Below are 20,219 nucleotides of genomic sequence, written 5' to 3'. Positions count from 1 at the left end.
CTCCTTGCCAGAGATAGCTTCGGAGTCTGGCAGAGTACTCCAGATGTAATGCTCCAGCCCGGCAACCTCACTGGCGGCACGTGCAATGTTGGTTCCTTGAGCCTGCTCCCGCACACGGGCTTCTTCAATGACACCAATCTCAGAGAGCAAGCCAGGGTAATTGGTCACGCCGTAGATCGCCTGAGCGCCGGTAAAGGCAGCTTGCAGCGACGGCAGGTCGTCGAGGTCAGCGGCCACCATCTCCGCCCCTTGAGCCGCCAGTCGCTTGGCCTGAGCACCGTTGAGATCACGAGTAATTCCACGCAGCCGCCACTCCGAATTCCCCAACAAGGTCTTGATCACGGATCCGCCTTGGCCGCCAGTAGCTCCCACGACCACCAGGAGTTTTGCCATTGAAGGAACGAACTTGCCGGTCAGTGTGGTCGTAGGCTTTCACGAATAGTGAATCCGACTCGGCTTCTCACTTCGGACCGATGGAAGACAAGCTGGAACTTCAAGCAACAATATAGTGAGTGTCTCGAGCTACCCAGGGAATCGCGTTCAAATAGTCCAGATCCTTGTTATGGATGGCATAGCGCGGCTCCCCCACCCAAAACTGCACCGATTCTGCTCCGGGCCGGATTCGGCCCTGTATCGAGTGCCCACCTTCGGCCATCGGTACAGAGCAAGTCAGTTGCTGGATCGGTCAATACACGGCCTGACGGCAGAGCATAGAGGGTGAGAAGATGCAAGTGCTAGGAGGGTCAAGTGTGATTGCTCCAGAATTCCCGGTTCACGCTTCCAATAGTCAGCCCAAATTTACTCGCATCTTTATTTGGTCACTGCATTTTCTATCGCGTGCGGGTGTCCCAGACGGTCGTGAGCATACGACCTATTCTCGTCCGCATTGCAGTTACTCTTGGTACAACAAAACGTCGCCATGGGTTCAATCTCAACATCCAAGAGCGATATGGACAGCCCAGCCACGAACGGAGCCGCTGGAAATGACCGCCAGCACGGTATACACAAGAATGGCAATATGAACCCAAGCGGGATCGACGTTGCCCTACGCGACGTCAATGCTTGGACGCCCGAGAGGCGGTTAGATGTTATCACCGTGGGAGCTGGTTTCTCAGGGCTGATGTTTGCGCATAAGTTGCAACACCAGTATCCCGAGATGCAACAATTGGTCAATCACAAGATCTTCGAGGCGAGAGGCGACATCGGCGGTACCTGGCTGGTCAACAGATATCCTGGCGTCCAATGCGACGTACCTGCCCATATATATGTACCTTCTCCCCACCTTGCGTCGAGAAGGTTAAAGAGACTGACCCTCTTTACTAGGCATTCCCATTCGACCCCAAGACTGACTGGACCAATTACTATGCCACTGGACCCCAGATTCACGAGTACATGCAAGCAACAACAAAGAAATGGAACCTGGATCGTAATATCAAGTTCAACCACAGAGTTATCGAGGCTGTGTGGCAAGAGGAGAGCGGAAAATGGAAAGTCACCATTCAGAATGGAGGTCGCCATCTGGTGGAATACGCCGATCTCCTGATCTCTGGACAAGGCGTCTTGGAGTAAGTCAAAGCTAGTATTCCTGAGTTCTGGGACGAGCTATATCTAAACTTGTTGCTATCAGCAAGTGGAAGTGGCCTGACATCAAGGGCTTTCACAAGTTCCAGGGTCACAAATGCCACTCAGCTGATTGGGACAACAACTTCGACTATTCCAACAAAACCATTGCTGTCATCGGCAACGGTTCCTCTGGTGTACAGATCATTCCTCAACTAGCAGGGCTCGACAAGACGAACATCATTAGCTTCCAAAGAAGCCCCAACTTTGTCTACACCCCTTTTACTCCAGCAGCGTTGCTAGGTAGGGACGACCCTAGTCAGAATCCCGAGTATTCAGATGCCGAGAAGAAAGAATTCGTCGGGGCCTCAAACACTCATAGAGACTATCGCAAGAAGATCATCCATCTCATAAATGCAGGCTTCCCGCGGGTAAGTGACGATTGTACCCTCCATGCTTATGGAGGCTTTCACCCTTCTTCCCGTCTCTAAATAACCTGGACACGTCACTAAACAATGCCTTACTGCACAGTACGTAAAGGGTTCCGCTCTGAATATGGAAGCCAGTAAAGCAGCCCAAGAACAAATGAAAGCGAGCCTGAAACACGACCCTGACCTATGCGCAAAACTCATCCCCGAGTGGAGCCTCGGGTGCCGTCGAATCACACCCGGGGAAGGCTACCTTGAGTCCTTCCTCAAGCCCAATGTCCAGCTCGTGATGAGCCCCGTGGTAGAGATGACAGAAAACAGCTGCATCGCGGGCGATGGCCGGTCATTCAAGGTCGATGTCGTGGCCTGTGCAACGGGGTTCGATGTTTCGAACAAGCCTCAGTGGCGGATGATCGGTCGCAACGGCGTCGACCTTTCCGAGGCGTGGGAAGTCGACCCCGAGTCTTATCTGTCCGTCGCAGCTCGGGACATGCCTAACTACTTCATGTTCCTCGGGCCTAATGCGGTCGTGGCCCACGGGTCCATCATCGAGGCGATCAACTGGACGGGCGACTACCTCGTCAAGTGGATCCGGAAGATATCGACCGAGAACATCAAGTCCGTCGTGCCAAAAGCGCGCGCGGTCGACGAGTTTATCGCCTACAGCGACCAGATCCACAAGACCTTCGTCTGGACCGACAGCTGCAAGAGTTGGTTCAAGCGCAACACTACCGACGGGAGAGTCACGGCAGCCTGGGCCGGCAGCGCACTGCTCTGGAAACAGCTGATGAGCGAGCTTCGTTGTGAGGACTTTGAGATCGAGTATCGACATCCCAACCGATGGGTTTTCCTCGGGAATGGCTTCACGAGTTTCGAGCTGGACAAGCAGAACGATCTGGCCTGGTATGTGGAGAAATAGAATCGCCCAGGAGGAGCTTTGGTGATGACCGCTATAGATTAAGACACAATGAGAAAGTAGCGACGGCACTGTCATTAGAGAGCGCCGCGCCTCAATGCCTCTAACTATATACTGCTTAATAGTCCGCAACACCTTTTGTCTTTCGCTTCCAGGCCGCGGATATCCTGCCTTCAATCCTTCTTGACAAGGTCGACGGCCTCTGCAAAATCCTTGATGAAGCACCAGCGAAGCTTGTTCGCAAAGTCGCCCTGCCTCCAGTCGTTGGCGGCGGCCGGAAACATGGGGAAGCCCTGCTCAATCAGGGCCGGGTCGTGGGCGATGACCACGAGGACATTGTCGGCCCCGTCGAACTCGGTCACCCTGGCGATGGTGCGTTCGCAATCTTCCTCGTGGTGCGAAAAGCCCTTCTTGACCCTGTAGAAGGGTTGGTCGGCCTTGCCCTCGTGGTGGACGGCCTGCAGCCATGCCCCGGGGCAGACGTTGAGGGTGCCCGCCTTCAAAGGGGATGGCTCGAACTTGGTCGGCAGTGGCAGATACTCAGTCGGGCGAAATTCACCGCCGTGATGACATGCGTCTCCGCCCATGAAGATGAAGGTGTCCTGATCCGACGTCTCTGAGCCAGCCGCGGTGACGCGGGCCAGCGCGCACAGGTGGCCCACCGCATGACCGGGCGCATTCAACACGTAGAAGCTACCATCTCCGAAGTAGTCGTGATACTGGAGTCCTCCGATCCGCTTCTGGCCAGCATCGAATTCCAGTTCTCTCAGTTCCCGTCCCTGGTAGTCCGACTGGCGGATCGGCGAGTCTTTGCCCTCGGGGTAGCCCGGCAGAAAGGCCTCTCTGAAGCCAGGGCCGACGACCAAAGCCGTGCTGCCGGGGAACGTGCTGGGATCTCCGATGTGATCGTAGTGCCAGTGGCTCCAGATGAGTGCTTCAATTGCGCCGTCCGCCACGGGGGTGCCATGCTCCTGCAGGATCTCGGCCACGTTCTTTTCCACCCTGATGGTCAAATCGTGGTGCTTTAGTAGACCTTGGACCAGCGGGGGCAGGTTCTCCCAGTCCTTCCTGGTACCGAGATCGTAAAGGACGTTGCGTCCAGAAGGATGTTCGATCAGGAAAGAATACGCGGGGCACTGGAGCATCTCATGCCCGTGAATGGCCGGCTCGAGGATCATGGGCGCGTGAGCGGACAGTTGAGAGGTGCTGAGTATAGCCACAGTGAGCCTCATCAACGTGATGGTACGCGAAGGCCGAGGAAGGTCTCGGTGGCTTCCAACTCACCTGTCGATAATGCGGACCGTCACGGTGTGCTTCGATGGCGGGATCTCAAGCGGTGGTACTGGCTTGGGATGCACAAGGAACTCGCTGTCGTTCATTGTCATGGTGTTTCAGTGGAATGTCTCTTTGCGTATGTGCAGGGGAGTTGATTCACGTTGTCTTTGCAATCGCAATCCGCCTTGACGAATCTGTTCTGATTGTCGAGGGGATGTGCCCGAGTATAGTAAATACTCCGTAGCCTTGCGGGCATCTTGAAGTCGGCATCCGGAGCCGTCGAAACGTCTGCCGTTTTGCATACGACCGAAGGCTTCGGGTTCGGGCCGCGGTCAAAGAATGGATCGAGTGGCCCAGCAGATATCGGCATAGTAGCAGCAGCCAGCACGGGCTCTTCGCAGCTCATCCGATTAGATCCTATTGAAAGGAACAGAAGCTGAGATCAAAGCCCCTAAATTAACAAACATGCTTGTAACATGCTACCCAGCGTTAAAATTATCTATACGCAGGCTGTTGTCTTTCTACCTCATCCGGAGTTCAGTGAATCAGATGCTTCGTCCACCATGGTGAACACTTCACTGTACACGTTGAGTCGGAAGGGGTCATCATAGGGTTGGGTCTCGCCGAAAGCCCAAGAGAGTGCTTCGTCGCCCAGCGGCAGCAGCATGTCACCAAAGTCCAATGGCTCGTCGACGCTCGTGTCCAGCAATACCATGTTTGAGCAAAGAGCTGCGGGAAATGGAAACAGATCCTTCGGCCTGTACCGTTGTGACCAGATGAAAGCAGAATTTGCCGTTGCTGCTTGCTCCGACACCTCGTGCTGCTGCTGAGCAGCGTATCGTTCAACCACATTGCGGATCTTTTCGATGTTTTTCCGTACAACTGAGGCGCCGCCCCATCTAGGGGACATGCGCTCAAGGGCCGAACACAGAATCTGTAGCTCCTCTTGCCGAGTCTGCCTTCTCTCCGCGCTGTTGGGGTAGTGGTATATCAATGGGATGCTGGCAGCCATCACATAAAACGTCGTTGTCGACGACATTGAGCTCAGGTCCTCCCGACAGTCGACCTCCTCGATTAGTCGTGCGATGGCCGAGGCAGCGACGATAGCAGGTATCGATGTGGACCACTGTTCATAGCGCTTGATGCTTAGTGCCTCCAGGAGTATGATGGTTACCAAGTAGACCATGTGCAGCTCGGAGACTGATTGGCGATAGGGTCGACGCATTCCCATGGGGTCGAACAGTCGAATCTCTTCTGGCAAGTCCGCGATCCAAGTACAGAGCGAGTCAGTGAGTTGCTCGACAACGGCCACCGACGTTGACCCTCCCCGAACACCAATATCGGCAATCTCGCCCCAAACCGCAATCACACGGGTATATTGGACAAAGACGTGGCTAGATATATCTACTCCGGCAAAGTCTGCCAGGGATGGCAATCTTGTATCGCAATCGGAGTAACGCACGCCCAGAGGACGTCCGAAACAGGCTGTCTGCAGTCTATCTGCGTTCTACGGTTCTTAGTATCAGGTGGCCCAACTAAGAAGGGCAGCTGTCAAGCATACCATGAGAATCCACCACAGACGGCGCAGGCGGCCAGCTTCAGGTTGGTTCACGTAAGTAGCGTCCTTGTGCAAGCCCATCTGTAATGCCAGGCGCACACCAGTGCCCGTCCATTGCCAGGGACAATCGAGACTAAGTGAATTCGTTGGGTGGGGGCTCCAGCATATCATCAGGCAGAGTGTAGCCAAACTGGTGACTGGGTCTGGATCATGATTCAAGAAAAGCATCAACTTAGTCTTCTCATAGAGCGAATGAGTAAGTTCCAGGGCATCCGTCCTGGAAGAATGGCGCATCAAGCTTCCTGCCATACACACGGCCTGCTTCATCAACGTGGAACATTCAACGTCGGCCAAATTGGCTCGGTCCACTACGGGATAGCGGTGAAAGACGTTCTGGAAATATGAGTCAATCAGTGCAGCCCGCAGCGGTGGTTTTGGCAGAGTTGTGGCTTCTGCAAACTGTAATACCGCATTGGCCTGCGGCGTAAAGGCCGGCAGAGGACTAGACGTCACCTCGATACCCGCCAGCGCATCGTGGGCCAGCAAGGTATGAGCACCGACAAAGCTCGAAGGCCCGGGTTTTCTATTCGACGTTGATGTGAAGGAGGGAACGCCAACTACGCCGTCAGATCTGGTGGGCGATCGAAGGGTAGGGAGGCTTTCTGCACGACTCTGCTGAGCTGCAACGGATGATGATTGGAAAATCTCTGCCAGCCGACCGCTTCGAGGGCCTGTTCTCACCAGACATTCGAGATCGTTCCGGTGGCAGTTCTGGCATTTTCCATTCTGGCTATCCTGAAGGTTGCACCGCACCTACGAGCAAACCACCAGTCAGGTCAGTGCCATTTCCGAGTCCCAAATGTCGCTCACCTTTCGCGCGTGGCAGTTCACGCACACAACCTGCGCACGGTCTCGTCGTATTGGTGGCATTGACGACAGGATGAGTTGCTCTCGCTAGGGAGAGAAACACTGTCGGCTATCAAGAGAGGCTGCCTGGATGGGGACATTAGGTACATATAGTCTGTACAGCTCCAGTTCACTTGTGACGTGGAGGGGCATTTCGGCATAAGCCGAGCTTGTACGTCTAAGCCGAGTGCTGTGCCGAACGCTGTAAACGGCATCACTGGTCGCCTTCGCTGCTCTATTCCGCGTGGATGCCAGAGAGCGCCGTCAAGTGATTGACGTGGCTTGCAACACTCGGTCCAGACTGTGGTATTAAAGAGGAGGCCGTCTTGTAGGAGCCCTTCCAAAACAGACTCTGGTGATGCACATTGCCGGGAACGCCCTCTATGCGGCTGTGGCATTTCGCAGACCCACGTCCCGACTACGTCTTGCTCATCAGGCCGGAAGTTTTGCTCGTTGTTGACTTTGACGTAGATACCATTGATAACCCCGTTGCTGGACGCCGCGGCTTGGGCGGCGATGACCATGTAGTAGAGGGGGCCCGCAGTGAACAACACTTGTCTCCTAAGGAGAGGGGGAATAGGATGAGCGTGAAATACACACGCTGGGAGACCCGGACGTGTGTCGCAGCGGCATGGAGAAGAATCTGCTGGGGCATTTTGACGCAGGGTGGTCCTTTGGAGACAGTACGGCTGAGGCCCTGGAGAGTGAATGTCGATGAATGGGAGATATCAAATCCAACCGCCGGGTGCTTGGGCTTTCTTCATAGCGTCGTTGTAGAAGTAAGTCGACACAACCATCCTTGCTGCAGCCTAGAAGTCTACAGTCGAGCTCAAGTTTGGCACCGCAGGGACGGAACACCCGGCAAGAGTACGCAGAGTTGTCGACGAAAGGCCCTTTGTAGAATCCTGGATTGGCATGATCATGGCCGCAGAACACACTCTCGCCTGTCCAAGAGGTTTTCGATTGGAGAAATCTGCATGCCACCCGAGGCGAAGGTCGAGCAGACTTGAGGCTGTGAGTCCTTTCGAGAAAAAGGGTGGACACACTCGTTGGAGTCTTTCTTAGCCTGGTTTCCACACAAGAAGCTCCGCCGTCTTCGACAACCATGACATCGAAATTCACAGTCACATGTGAGAATACCAAAGAGGGAACGATAATGGCGAAACCGTAAGAGCAGCTTGACAGGACCGGTCAAGGTCAGGGTATTGTGTGAGACAATATTCCAGTGGTGCACGAGAGGCTCAACAGAGATCTGTCGCCGTTCTCACAACTCGTATGTCCTCATTTGGCACTCGTAGGTTGGCGAAGGTAGATAGCGCACATGAGTAAATGAGGTACTCAGCCTTGTTCCGGCTCCAGGCTTCGACCTTGAACCTCAGCCGTACGTTGATGCGCTTAGATGAGCCCACGATAGTTAATATATACTGATAACATTACCAATGGGTTGATAGGTCCACCTGTTCTTCCTTTGGTGGTCGTCGCGATTGCGCCAGAGGTCCATGGCTTTGAGGATTTCCGGACTTGCTTGCGAGCATCGGTTTGCCCTGGGTAGGAATTCCATGATGGCTGAGCAACTGGTTTGGCAACGGGTGCCAGAGGTAAATCGTTGTTGTTTCGGTGGTTCAGGCCGGGGGCGACGACATTGCAAAACCCTTTAGGAACAGGAATACTCGAAATTCTTATGAGCGGTCGTCAGTACCTTCTCTCGAAGGAAAGCCAAGAACGGTATGTCCATGGGTGGGAAACACTGGCAGCCCTATTCCCTTGTTGGAATCTCAAGTTAGTCCGGTGGGAGACAGCAAAATAAAGACCGCAAAAGACAAAAGAAAATATCTCAACCCCGGATCTGCTCGTCTTTGAAACTGTACAAGTTTTACTACAGCGTAGGTAGTCTCTGAAGATGTTGCGCACGAAGCATGTGAAGGGATACATGCGTCGATTCCCTCATTCTCGCTTCTTCTGGTCCGAAAGACACCATGCGACTCTCCTGTTCCTTTTCCCCCACCACCAATGCAGACGCTTTATGGCCAGTCTTTTCCAGTTCTCCTTGGTCTTTCACAACACAACCTATGGGTTATGGTACGGGCTGTCACTGTTTTCGGGGTAGAGGTCTTCCTTCAGATTAATGCCGAGCTCTTCGCGCAGGGGTTTCAGTTCCTCTAGGTATTCCTCGTATTGTTGGGTGTTTTCCACCTTTGCTTTGATCCCTGTGGTTGCGAAAATCAGACTCCAAGTACCTCGCCATTGACGGGACTTATCATTACGGACCTTCAAATATTCTCACAGCAGTGGGGAAGTCGTTGACACGTCTAGCAGCTTTCAAAGCTGCTGTGACAACACCGGGGGAGGGGACGAGATCGTAGGCAAAGGCGTTATTCAGGTTCCGCTGGTCACTTGCGTTAGACTAAACAATGCAGTTGTGAGCTTGGCATCCGTACCTGAAGCTCAAAGACATCCTGCACAGCATCAAATTCCTTCTCATATCTGCAAGACATCTCGTCAGTTAAGCTCCGACGGTCAAATGTTTCCGTCGCAGCAGTGCCAGGGTTTCAGCGACCAGTGAGACCTGACCAAGCTCCATCGGGACCATACCTCGCAGAGAATTCTTCGAACGTTTCGTCTTCGTGGCCAGCGCTTCTTTGGTTGGCAGAGGAGCTGAAAGGGGACCTCGCGGAAATCGACTGCACGACAGCCGGAGCTCTCCTGAAGGATCGTGTGCAGGGTCTGAGGAAGGCGGAAGTGGCGGGACGAGCTGTGAGACGAAACATGGCGAGAGAAGCCATTGTACAGTCGACGAGGTTGAGCACAGGGAGGTGGTGCAGAGTGGTAGAGTGAGAGAAGGTGGACCAGATGCTGAGTCCAAGCTGGGCGAATGTCGATTGAGGTTCTTCAGTCACCTGAGATTTGCCTGCCCAGACAGAATAATCGCAGAGCTTCTGAGTGGTTGAAATGACGGAGGTCAGCCAAGCCAGATACGTGGGCGAGGCCGGTATTGAGCCTGTAATGTTGGTGACAGGATGCGTATTGTAAATCACCGGCTTCTGATTGGCTTGTAACTTTGTCGGCAGCCCGAAATGGCCATCCGCATAATAATATGGACGAGTACCGAGTACACACAAGTCAGCCTCAACACGGGTCGCATTCACCATCCCCCGTCCTCGTCCTCTGCACTTCATCCCTCTTCCGACTTTGCAACAAGTACACCGTATCAACTTCTCCTCTCCTCCAATCAGATCTGTCCCGCGGCTACCGTCTCCCACACGGCACACGCGCGACAATCGCAAAATTTTCTCGCGAGGCGGAAATTGAGAACCAGGCACACAGCCAATGGGAAGGCGCGGCTGAGGCGGGCCTTGGCCATTACGACAGAGGCTGCGCGCATCTCGACAAACGATTTTCCCCTGACTTTTGATTATCCCACAGTTGGCTCCCGTTGGCACCATTGGCACCATTGGCACTGTTGGGACATTTCCATTTTCATCATCCCGCCTCCTCGTCCTGCAATTTTCCCATTGCAACCGCCTCTGTCCGCGCTGCCGGCTTGAGAATATATCTCACTCCCTTCCACCCTGTTCCGATTGACAACTACTTTATCCCTCTTCGCGTCTGTCTCTCCCCTTCGTCCTTTTCTCTTCCTGACACGGCCTTATTAATTGATTGTTTACAGTCACTCCCTTCCCTCTTGGTGCGGCGCCTGCGCTCAGACCCCTTACAGTTCATTTCCCACTGGCGACCGCGAGACCCTAATTGACGTTCTTTTCCAACATGTCGAACGATATTCTCAAGTCTATCCCCGTCCCTACGCTAGATCGCCCTTTCGGCATTGAGCTATGGCCTATCTTCGACAAGGCCTTTTCCGCCGTCATTGGCTACTCCCCGATGGACTTCAAGTTTGAGTCAGGAAAGACGCCAATGTCGACATTGCCAGAGACTGTCATCGCCCTAATCTCATACTATGTGATTATCTTTGGTGGAAGAGAATTGATGAAACACCGCAAACCATTCACGCTCAATGGCCCTTTCATGGTCCATAACCTCTATCTCACCATCATCAGCGGTTGTCTCCTGGTGCTGTTTGTTGAGCAGTTGCTCCCCACTCTCGTCCGGGGTGGTGTCTTCCACGCCATTTGCAGCTACAATGGAGGCTGGACCCAAGAGTTGGTTGTGCTGTACTATGTAAGTCTCGCCGTCTGTTCATCCGGCTTGCGGCACAGTCTAATTCCTGCAGTTGAACTACCTCACCAAATACCTCGAACTCATCGACACCTTGTTTTTGGTCCTCAAGAAGAAGCCCCTGACCTTCCTCCACACATATCACCACGGTGCAACTGCGCTTCTCTGCTACACCCAGCTTATTGGGCACACTGCGGTATCATGGGTCCCCATCACGCTGAACTTGACAGTGCACGTGGTTATGTACTGGTAAGAGAAATCTGTGCACAAAATCGCGTATCTTGCTGATGAATTCCTAGGTACTACTTCCAATCTGCTCGCGGCATTAGAATCTGGTGGAAGAAATACATCACCATCATGCAAATCATACAATTCGTCATTGATCTGGGCTTTGTCTACTTCGCTTCGTACACCTACTTCAGCAACTCCTACTTCCCTTGGTTACCAAATGCAGGCACCTGCGCAGGGGAGGAATTTGCGGCGATCGCTGGTCTTGTCATTCTCAGCTCGTACCTGCTACTCTTCATCTCATTCTACTTCGCAACCTACCGCAAACAGACCATCCAAGGACGACCGAGACGGAACACTGGCCGAGAAGCTTTGATCGCTATGAGAGATCTTCCCCTTCCCGACCCGCACAGGGTTCCATCTGCGCTCGGAGATGAGAAGAAGAGCAATGGCGCTGTGACCACCGGGCGATCCAATGGACCAACTACCAGATCGCGAAAGGCTTAGATAGCCGAAGTGGACGACCTTCTTGACGGGACGGTCTTTCGTTGTTTAATGCAGACTCCGCGCCCGAAACAAGACAACGAAGAAATTCAATTCGAGCTGCAAGAAATCAGCCAGCAGCTGGATTCTGTCTTACCGGACAACTGAACGGCAGCAAAGGCGTGGCGCCTGGTGTATGTTGACGTCAATCATGACTATGTCAAGCATAACTCAGGTGTAATCAGGGGATATGTCGTGGGCGACTAGAAATAGAGGAGACGGAGGGGATCGGCTGGGTGACTGGACATCTCGAGTGTACAAAAGTTTGCTGTTTGCGGCAAGGTTGGGCATGGGTGCTCGGGATATTCCTGTGGAAGTCTTGGTGGACGCCAGAGGCTGCGCCACCGTTTCTCTTCATTTTCTTTACGCACTGTGTAATTAGAAGGTACTCGCTATTAATGCACGAAGTCTAATGTGGACGAAAAGGGGCTCGTTGGCAGTATTTGATATAGCTGTGGGAAGCAAAAAACAGTTGAAAACTTCAAAGAGTTGCACCGTGGAGCTCGAATCGTTTTAGATTCATCATTTGCTGAAGTCGCAATTCTCTAGCAGTCGCAAAACATCTATCTCACAATGTCTATTTTCTCGATCACCCTTTTCTTATGAACCGGAGAGTCACCCTTGCGTTACAGGGCGGCGGATTTGCATCGGTTACCCCTTTCCCACTCTAACGCCCTCGTCAATCCAACAGAGTACAGAGCATCCCTTGACCGAGTCTCATTCTCGTCTCATCGAGGATTCGTCAGTCGTTGAGCCGCCTTCCTCCCAGCAACACCCTCCCCGGTTTCTCTCACCCCAGTCCCATCCGGTCCGAGGTCTCTCATCCAACCCACCTCCTCGCACTTTGGAATAATCTCAACCACGGCCCGTACTCGCCCCAGTCGCCCCATCCGTCTTTCTCTCCCTTCATCGCCTGCTCGGGGATGTAACTACCCACGCCGGCCAAGATGGTGCGCTCAGGATGGGGCATCAGCGCCAAGACACGTCCATCCTGGCTCCGCACGCCAGCAATCCCCGCGGGACTGCCGTTAGGGTTGGCCGGGTACGCTGTCGTGGGGTGCAAGGACTTGTTGTCGACGTACCGGATGGGCGCGAGGTTGGCGTAGGCGAAGTCGTGAGCGAGGGAGGCATCCCAGGTCTTGTTTCCGGTATGCGGCGGTGGGAGGTCGGTCGTGAACGAGGCGCGGCCCTCGCCGTGTGCGACGGCAATGGGGAAGGAAGACCCGCTCATGCCGTGGAAGAACACGCTGGGCGGCATCCCCGACTCTGCAGGAGGGTCTGACACTTTGACCATGCAGACCCGGGCCTCGTACTGTTCGGACTCGTTCCTCTCGAAGGAGGGCCATTTCTCCGCGCCGGGGATCAGTTCTTTCAGTTTCGAGAGGACTTGGCACCCGTTGCAAACGCCCAAGGTAAACGTGTCTTTCCTTTCAAAGAATGTGTGGAATTTCTGGCGCGTCGTGGGGTGGAAGAGGATCGACTTGGCCCACCCCTGACCTGCGCCGAGACAGTCGCCAAAGCTGAAGCCGCCGCAGAGAGCGAGACCCACGAAGGAAGAAAGGTCGTGATCTATGCCGAGGTGTGACTGGTGTGGCTTCGGGTCCAGGATGTCGGACATGTGGACATCTATCGCGGTGAATCCGGCAGCTTCGAAAGCGAACGCCATTTCCGCGTGGCCGTTGGTGCCTTGATCTCGCAGAATGGCAACACGCGGCCGGGCTGTGGGACGCATGTAGTTCAGGAACGACGCTTTGTATGTGTTGATGTTCTCCTTGGGGTCAAAGCTGAGATGGTAGCTCAACCCTGGCTCCGCGTCGTCCAGGATCGCGTTGTATTCTGAGTCTGCACATGAAGGATTGTCACGAAGTCGTTGAAGCCAATACGACGTGTTTGACCATTTTTGTTGCAATTCACCACGAGTCGCACGGTAGATTAGTCTCCCACCGTGATAGATGGCCATGTTCTGAGAGGAAGACTTGGTCGAGACGCGGCCGATCTTGTGAATAAGACCTGGAGGAGGACCGCATGTTGCAAAACAGGCCTTGAAGTGATTCTCGTCAGATTTACGGACCTGGAATACCGCCCCCAATTCTTCGTTGAATAACGTAGATATTACATCGGGCGTGTGTGGCGTAGGGCATATGTCGTTGATCATGATTTCTATGCCGCAGCGACCTGCAAATGACATTTCCGCCAGTGTCACGAAGAGGCCACCGTCAGACCGGTCGTGGTAGGCCAGCACAAGACCTTGTTCGTGAAGTTGTTGTGTAGCGTCGAAGAAATCTTTGAATAGGGAGACGGAGCGGATGTCGGGTGCTTCATCGCCAATTTGTTTGAAGGATTGCGTGAGGACGGACCCGCCCAGGGCACGATGTGCGAGACCCAGGTCCACGAAAAAGAGTGTAGATTCACCCACTTCGTTGTATCTCTTTAGCTGCGGCGTCCACGTCTTCCTGATGTCCAGGACGGGGGCAAAGGCAGATATAACGACTGATAAGGGACTCGTGACTTCTTTTGCCTCCTTACTTCGAGGATCTGTCCATTTCATCTTCATAGACATTGAGTCTTTCCCGACCGGAATTGAGACACCGAGCTTGGGACACAGGTCCATGCCCAACGCTTCCACAGCTTCGTAAATCCCTGCGCCTTCGCCTGGATGAGTTGACGCAGACATCCAGTTCGCGGACAGCTTGACTTGGTGAAGACGATCTGGCAGGTCTGCAGCAGTGAGATTCATCAGAGATTCAGCCACTGCCATACGCGCAGATGCTGTCGGGGAGATTAGCGCAATGGTTGGTTTCTCGCCCATCGCCATTGCCTCTCCGCTTTTGACCCCTGGAGTAAGTGACGTGGCTGTAACAGATACATCCGCCACAGGAACCTGCCAGGGCCCGACCATTTGATCTCTAGCAGTGAGTCCACCAACCGTTCTGTCGCCTATCGTGATTAAGAAGGATTTGGATCCGACAGCCGGCATTTGAAGCACTCGGTCGATCGCTTCCTGGAGCAAGCCGCTCACTGACGCCTGCGGAACATACAGACTCAGGCTGGTGTCAAAGCCTGGTAGATCGGCCTTGCGTGAGTTAACGTCACGAGTCATCTTGGGCGGCTTTCCGAAGAGGACTTCCATGGGGAGGTCGATAGGATCTTGTTGATCATCGCCATTTGCCGGATGATCGCGGTCTGTCAGCTTCAACACCTGCCGCTTTGAGGCTCTTCCCACTACTGAGATCTCACACCGCTCTCGTTTTGCAATGGCCCTGAACTTGTTCATACCTTCTTGTGCTACCGCGAGGACATATCGTTCTTGGGCCTCGTTGCACCATATCTGGAGGGGACTCATACTCTTATCTGCGCAGTCGATATCTCGAAGCTCAAATTCTGCGCCGAGACCAGAGTCTTTGGCAAGTTCCGGTAAAGCGTTGGACAGACCTCCTGCGCCGACATCGTGAATGAAGAGAATGGGATTGTGTGAGCCAAGCGCGGTACATGCATTGATGACTTCTTGAGCCCTTCGCTGCATTTCGGGGTTGCCACGCTGAACACTAGCAAAATCCAGCTCGGCCGACCCTTCTCCAGAACTGACACTCGATGCGGCGCCTCCTCCCAGACCGATTAGCATGGCCGGTCCACCCATGACAATCAGAAATGCACCATCCTTAACGATCTCGGGATCCTTGAGAGCATGCTGGGGTCGAACGGTGCCCACGCCCCCTGCAATCATGATCGGCTTATGATAGCCTCTGATTTCGGTAGAGTCTTTGCTCGTTCTCATTTCCACCAGCAGTGTTCTAAAGTACCCCGCAGTGCATGGTCGACCAAATTCGTTATTGAAGGCTGCACTTCCAATAGGTGCTTCAAGCATAATGTCGAGACTGCTAGCGATATGACTTGGCCTGCCATAGTCGAGTTCCCACGGCTGACGGTGATCCGGTATCAACAGATCAGAGACGCAGAATCCTGAGAGACCGGCCTTGGGCTTTGCCCCTCTACCTGTTGCTCCTTCATCCCTGATTTCACCTCCCGAGCCGGTCGCCGCTCCGGGAAAGGGAGAGACAGCGGTTGGGTGATTATGGGTCTCGACCTTGACGAGGAAATGCACCGCTTCTTTTGTTGCTTTCCACTGGCCGTTGAGGTCGTCGGGAGCCCACTGACTCCCATTGCTGCCTCTGAGCACAGCTGCATTGTCACTATATGCGCTGATGGTGCCCTCGGGAGTCTGTTTGTGCGTGTTTCTGATCATGCCAAACAGAGTATTAGTCTTGGGCTTTCCATCAATGGTCCAGCTCGCGTTGAAAATCTTGTGCCGGCAGTGTTCTGAGTTCACCTGAGCAAACATAAAGAGCTCCACATCTGTAGGCTTTCTCGGAACTGGCCCGTCTTTCGAATAAGCTTCAACAAGATACTGTATCTCTGAAGCGTCGAGTGCAAGGCCCAGTTTGCGATTCAAATCTTGAAGGATCTCTGAGGGAGTCTGCCCATCATTATACAGGTCGTATGTACCCAACAGGCCAGGTTCGTGGTGCATGAACAAGAGATTGAGATCTGGCTCGTTTTCCGATATAGTCTCTGTCATCCGGTCGTGGAGGAAGTCAAGGCTTGATTTAGCCAGAGACTGTCCGTTGTCAAGGTATACCGTAATCTTGACGCCTCTTTCGATTCGACGAACAACTTTCCGAAGCCCGCAAACATGAGCAATGTTGGTGGCTTTTGAGCTCCAAGGAGAGATAGTGCCCGGTCGAGGTAGGACATAAAGGATAGTGGAAGATTCGCCTTCCTTTTCTTGGGCATCTACATGGTGACCATCGGTCAACAACTTTTCCAGTAGAGCGTGGCTCTCAGACTCCAGGGATCCCACAAGTTCCACATAGTGAATATACTGTCCCTGGACGTCGCGTGCGCCAATGTTGGAGGCTAGCGCCTGACGTCGAAATTCCGAAAAGGCTGACGCCCCAGGGATAATACAGACTGGCGGATGGTCCATGGTTGACAAGCAAGCGTTGAGGTTAGATAGTCCTGGTTTGCAGCATGATCAGTATCACAGGAATGCACACAGGACCACGGTCGAAGCCTGAGGCGAGAGAATGATCCCGCGCAATAGAGGAAAAGCGCTGCGTGTTGTATAGTAGACCGATCGATGCGAAGAATCAGACAGTCATCCGAGGCCAGCCGATATCAAATGGCAGATCAATCACGAGATTAGTCTCTGGGTATCCATGGGTTGATGTCCAGGGCCTGATCATAAGGCCTCATCCGACTTGTGATGATGCCTTGAGTGCTGATGTGTGGTTGCGAGGAACTTTGAAAAATCTGCTGCCGCGGCGGCTTGGCGTCGCTGGCGGTTGGTTCCGGGTCAGCGGAGGTCACGTCTGGTTAAACGTAGGCGAGCAGGGCGGCGTCTCCAGGAGTGGTGGCGCCCCGGAGCTGGTGCCTATCTGACCGCCTTAGGGCTTGTATCTTCCCCAGAAAATCAGCTGCCCCCTATCCCTTCACTGCTGTGGTGCTCCCGCAGTACTTGTGCACGGCAATACCTCGCTTGTCGGTCTTGGTCCAATATTGGCTTGCCAGCAACGTCGCCCGATCAAATCTGGCATCCGTCATCCACCTTACTCACTCACACCAACTACTCCAATTTGCAGGCCTCGAGCTTTTCCCTTCGCTATCTTTCCCAAAGCTACTGCATCATTTGACAAAGTCCATTTAGGTCATCCCCGCTGGCCGTCCTCACATGGGACAGCTTTTCCTGCTCCGCTTTTCTCGTGATCGGTTCTCCAGTCCAATGCCATCGCCACCGTCGCCATTGTTCGACCAGTGACCGAGCCTGTCCGCTTGCCGTCTGATTGTTGAGCCCGACGTCTCGATTCACACCCTCTCCCTCGACTGCGCACCCGACCCACATACCGAAAAACCTCGAAGTCTTCCTCAGTTGGACACGAGGTCTCTTGAGGTCCACCTATATCCCCTTTGAAAGGTCAGGGCCGGTCGTTCAGACTGCCCTTTGCACGCCGACACCATTCCTTCTCCTCGCCCGTCCACCGAATCTTTCCTCCACCACCGATCGCATTCGTCTCGCTCCAGAGCAGACCTGGAAGACCCCTCGTCCACATTGCAGACTTCCATAGGGAACGAAAAAGACGAAAGCCATCGGCGCCCCTCATACTCAGGGTCTGACTCTGACGACTTCTCCCTTTGGAGCGATACCGGAGATCTCGCAGAGCAGCTCACCAACAACGAGGACCCCTATCGGATCGAGCTAGATCCTCTGACCCGGGAAGGTCAAAGGCTCAGAGACTCCGGTCGTGGTCACGGTGGAGGACGGAAGAAGAGAGTCGGATTTCGAGACCAAGATCACCTTGAGCGGGATCAACCCCCTCTTGGGATAGATAAAGAGGCTATCTTCATTCCGGAGCCTCCACCGAGGCAGATTACCAAGGCAGAAAGAATATTAGCTCTCATCATGGCTCCCACTGACACCGAGAGTGCCCGAGCGAAGGGGCTCGTGGGGAAGCCGTTGTTGTATGGCCGAATATATATCTTCCGGGAGTGTCTATGGGTGGCTGACAGCTCTAATGCAGGTACTTCACAAGTGTTTTCGTATCACTGGGTGTATTTCTTTTTGGCTACGACCAAGGCGTCATGTCTGGCATTATCACGTATGTTCCATCGGATCTTCCCAATCGCAATTGCTGACAGGGACCAGGGGTCCCTTTTTCAGAGATGCATTCAATCAACCTGGCCCCGCTGAAGTTGGGACCATGGTGGCCATCCTCGAGGTTGGCGCACTTATATCATCGCTATGCGTCGGACGCATTGGCGACATCATTGGACGTCGTAAGACTATTCTTTATGGATCAATGGTTTTCTTCGTCGGTGGGATGCTCCAAACTCTCGCAAATGGAATGCCCATGATGATGGTAGGGAGGCTGATCGCGGGGTTTGGAGTCGGTGCGCTTTCCACCATTGTACCTGTCTATCAATCCGAGATCAGTCCTCCACACAATAGAGGCAAGCTGGCCTGCATAGAGTTTACCGGTAATATTACGGGTTACGCTGCAAGTGTTTGGGTCGACTACTTCTGCAGCTTTATCCAGAGCGACCTCTCATGGAGAGTGCCGCTGTTGATGCAATGTGTCATGGGGGCACTTCTCGGGTTTGGCAGCTTGATTATCTGCGAATCTCCTCGGTATGAGATCCCAGACAAGAATTCAGCATAGGCCAAGCTAACGCCTTTTTTCCCTTTAGGTGGCTCCTGGACAATGACCACGACGAGGAGGGCATCATTGTCATCGCCAATCTCTACGGCAAAGGTGACATTCATAACGCCAAGGCCCGACAAGAATATCGCGAGATCAAAATGAACGTCCTGCTGCAACGTCAAGAAGGAGAGCGTTCGTACTCGGACATGTTCAAACGGTACTATAAGCGCGTCTTTATTGCCATGTCGGCTCAGGCGTTCGCACAGCTGAATGGTATCAACGTCATCTCGTACTACGCCCCCCTTGTTTTTGAATCGGCAGGCTGGGTGGGACGAGACGCCATCCTCATGACTGGCATTAATGCATTCACATACTTGGGGTCGACAATTCCGCCGTGGTATCTGGTCGATAAATGGGGACGGCGGCCTATTCTGTTGTCGGGGGCTGTGGCTATGATCATCTCCTTGTCACTCATCTCCTATTTCATCTTCATCGACGTGCGGTGGACCCCGACCCTGGTGGTGGTTTTTGTCATGATTTACAATGCAGCATTCGGGGCCAGTTGGGGCCCTATACCGTGGCTGTATCCTCCTGAGATTCTGCCACTCAGCATTCGGGCAAAAGGTGCCAGCTTGAGTACGGCCAGCAACTGGGCGTTCAATTTTTTGGTCGGCGAACTTACGCCCATCCTCCAGAAATCGATCAAGTGGAGATTGTACCTTGTGCACGCCTTCTTCTGCGCACTCAGTTTCGTCCTTGGTAAGTCCGTCCGGTCTGCTTGACAGGATGCAGGCACTAATCACGAACGCAGTTTATTTCGTATATCCTGAAACGGCCAACGTCCGCCTTGAAGACATGAACGCGCTCTTTGGAGATGCCACAACGGCGATGCCGACTCCCTCGACCCAGGCGGAACGAGGATCTCTCATGGGCGTCGGATCGCCATCTTCTATCGACATCAGACAAGGTGGCCCCCAGCCAGGTGTCTTTTCCGCGGATGCTGCAATTCCTGGCCTTGACATCGACCCTCCTGATGTCCAACTAGACGAAAACGGAAAGCCGAGAGGTAGAAGCCAGAGCAATCAAGACGGTCTGGGGGGTTGGATTGGTCGAATGGTGTCCAGGACGCGCCAAGACAACAGTTCCCGCGGTCAATATGGGAAGATCGGTCAAGACGAGGACTAAAGCCACAGGCGCTGGATTTTGAATGTTATATTGTGTCGACTTACTAGGTGTATAGATATAGAGCTGCAACGCGGCACCGCTGCCGCGGTTGAACGACATGGGGGTACGTCACTGTCTGCATCTAGGGAGTCAAAAGCCGCCTGTTTGAGCCTGGGACTCTACACTGAAGGCGGGGGGGGGGGATTCATATCTGAGTTGCACTGGACATGTACTAATTATGTGCACTGGATTGCACTGGAATGGACGCTGTA

At 53.7% G+C, this 20,219-nt stretch overlaps 5 protein-coding genes across 6 annotated transcripts; 2 read left to right on the top strand and 3 right to left on the bottom strand.

Annotated features, from left to right (window-relative positions):
- Nucleotides 1-4,705: 4,705 nt before the first annotated feature.
- PV07_05238 (uncharacterized protein) lies at nt 4,706-7,167 on the bottom strand (the record flags this gene model as incomplete). Its single annotated transcript, XM_016392120.1, has 3 exons — nt 4,706-5,686; nt 5,741-6,320; nt 7,055-7,167. 3 exons carry the CDS (start codon nt 7,165-7,167, stop codon nt 4,706-4,708), a joined length of 1,674 nt encoding a protein of 557 aa, XP_016249639.1.
- A 1,159-nt stretch (nt 7,168-8,326) lies between these two features.
- Nucleotides 8,327-9,792, bottom strand: PV07_05237 (cytochrome c oxidase subunit 6, mitochondrial; the record flags this gene model as incomplete). Its single annotated transcript, XM_016392119.1, has 4 exons — nt 8,327-8,850; nt 8,912-9,029; nt 9,082-9,127; nt 9,236-9,792. 4 exons carry the CDS (start codon nt 9,790-9,792, stop codon nt 8,711-8,713), a joined length of 861 nt encoding a protein of 286 aa, XP_016249638.1. The 3' UTR covers nt 8,327-8,710.
- A 165-nt stretch (nt 9,793-9,957) lies between these two features.
- On the top strand, nt 9,958-12,155 carry PV07_05236. Of its 2 annotated transcripts, XM_016392118.1 has the most exons (4): nt 9,958-10,247; nt 10,311-10,819; nt 10,872-11,065; nt 11,116-12,155. In XM_016392118.1, exons 2-4 carry the CDS (start codon nt 10,409-10,411, stop codon nt 11,549-11,551), a joined length of 1,041 nt encoding a protein of 346 aa, XP_016249637.1. In that variant the 5' UTR covers nt 9,958-10,247; nt 10,311-10,408; the 3' UTR covers nt 11,552-12,155. The 2 variants fall into 2 exon arrangements, with proteins under 2 accessions (XP_016249637.1, XP_016249636.1); XM_016392117.1 differs by having other exon boundaries at nt 9,958-10,819.
- Nucleotides 12,085-16,863, bottom strand: PV07_05235 (phosphoribosylformylglycinamidine synthase). Its single transcript, XM_016392116.1, has one exon. The coding sequence runs from the start codon at nt 16,569-16,571 to the stop codon at nt 12,408-12,410; it is 4,164 nt and encodes a 1,387-aa protein (XP_016249635.1). The 5' UTR covers nt 16,572-16,863; the 3' UTR covers nt 12,085-12,407.
- Nucleotides 16,864-17,189: 326 nt separating this feature from the next.
- Nucleotides 17,190-20,150, top strand: PV07_05234 (uncharacterized protein). Its single transcript, XM_016392115.1, has 5 exons — nt 17,190-18,103; nt 18,163-18,240; nt 18,288-18,770; nt 18,830-19,542; nt 19,595-20,150. Exons 1-5 carry the CDS (start codon nt 18,045-18,047, stop codon nt 19,966-19,968), a joined length of 1,707 nt encoding a protein of 568 aa, XP_016249634.1. The 5' UTR covers nt 17,190-18,044; the 3' UTR covers nt 19,969-20,150.
- Nucleotides 20,151-20,219: the final 69 nt, after the last annotated feature.

This window comes from Cladophialophora immunda, assembly GCF_000835495.1.
Source record: "Cladophialophora immunda strain CBS 83496 unplaced genomic scaffold supercont1.3, whole genome shotgun sequence".
NCBI classification, from domain to species: Eukaryota; Fungi; Ascomycota; class Eurotiomycetes; order Chaetothyriales; family Herpotrichiellaceae; genus Cladophialophora; species Cladophialophora immunda.
This window is presented reverse-complemented; position numbering and strand designations above follow the sequence as displayed.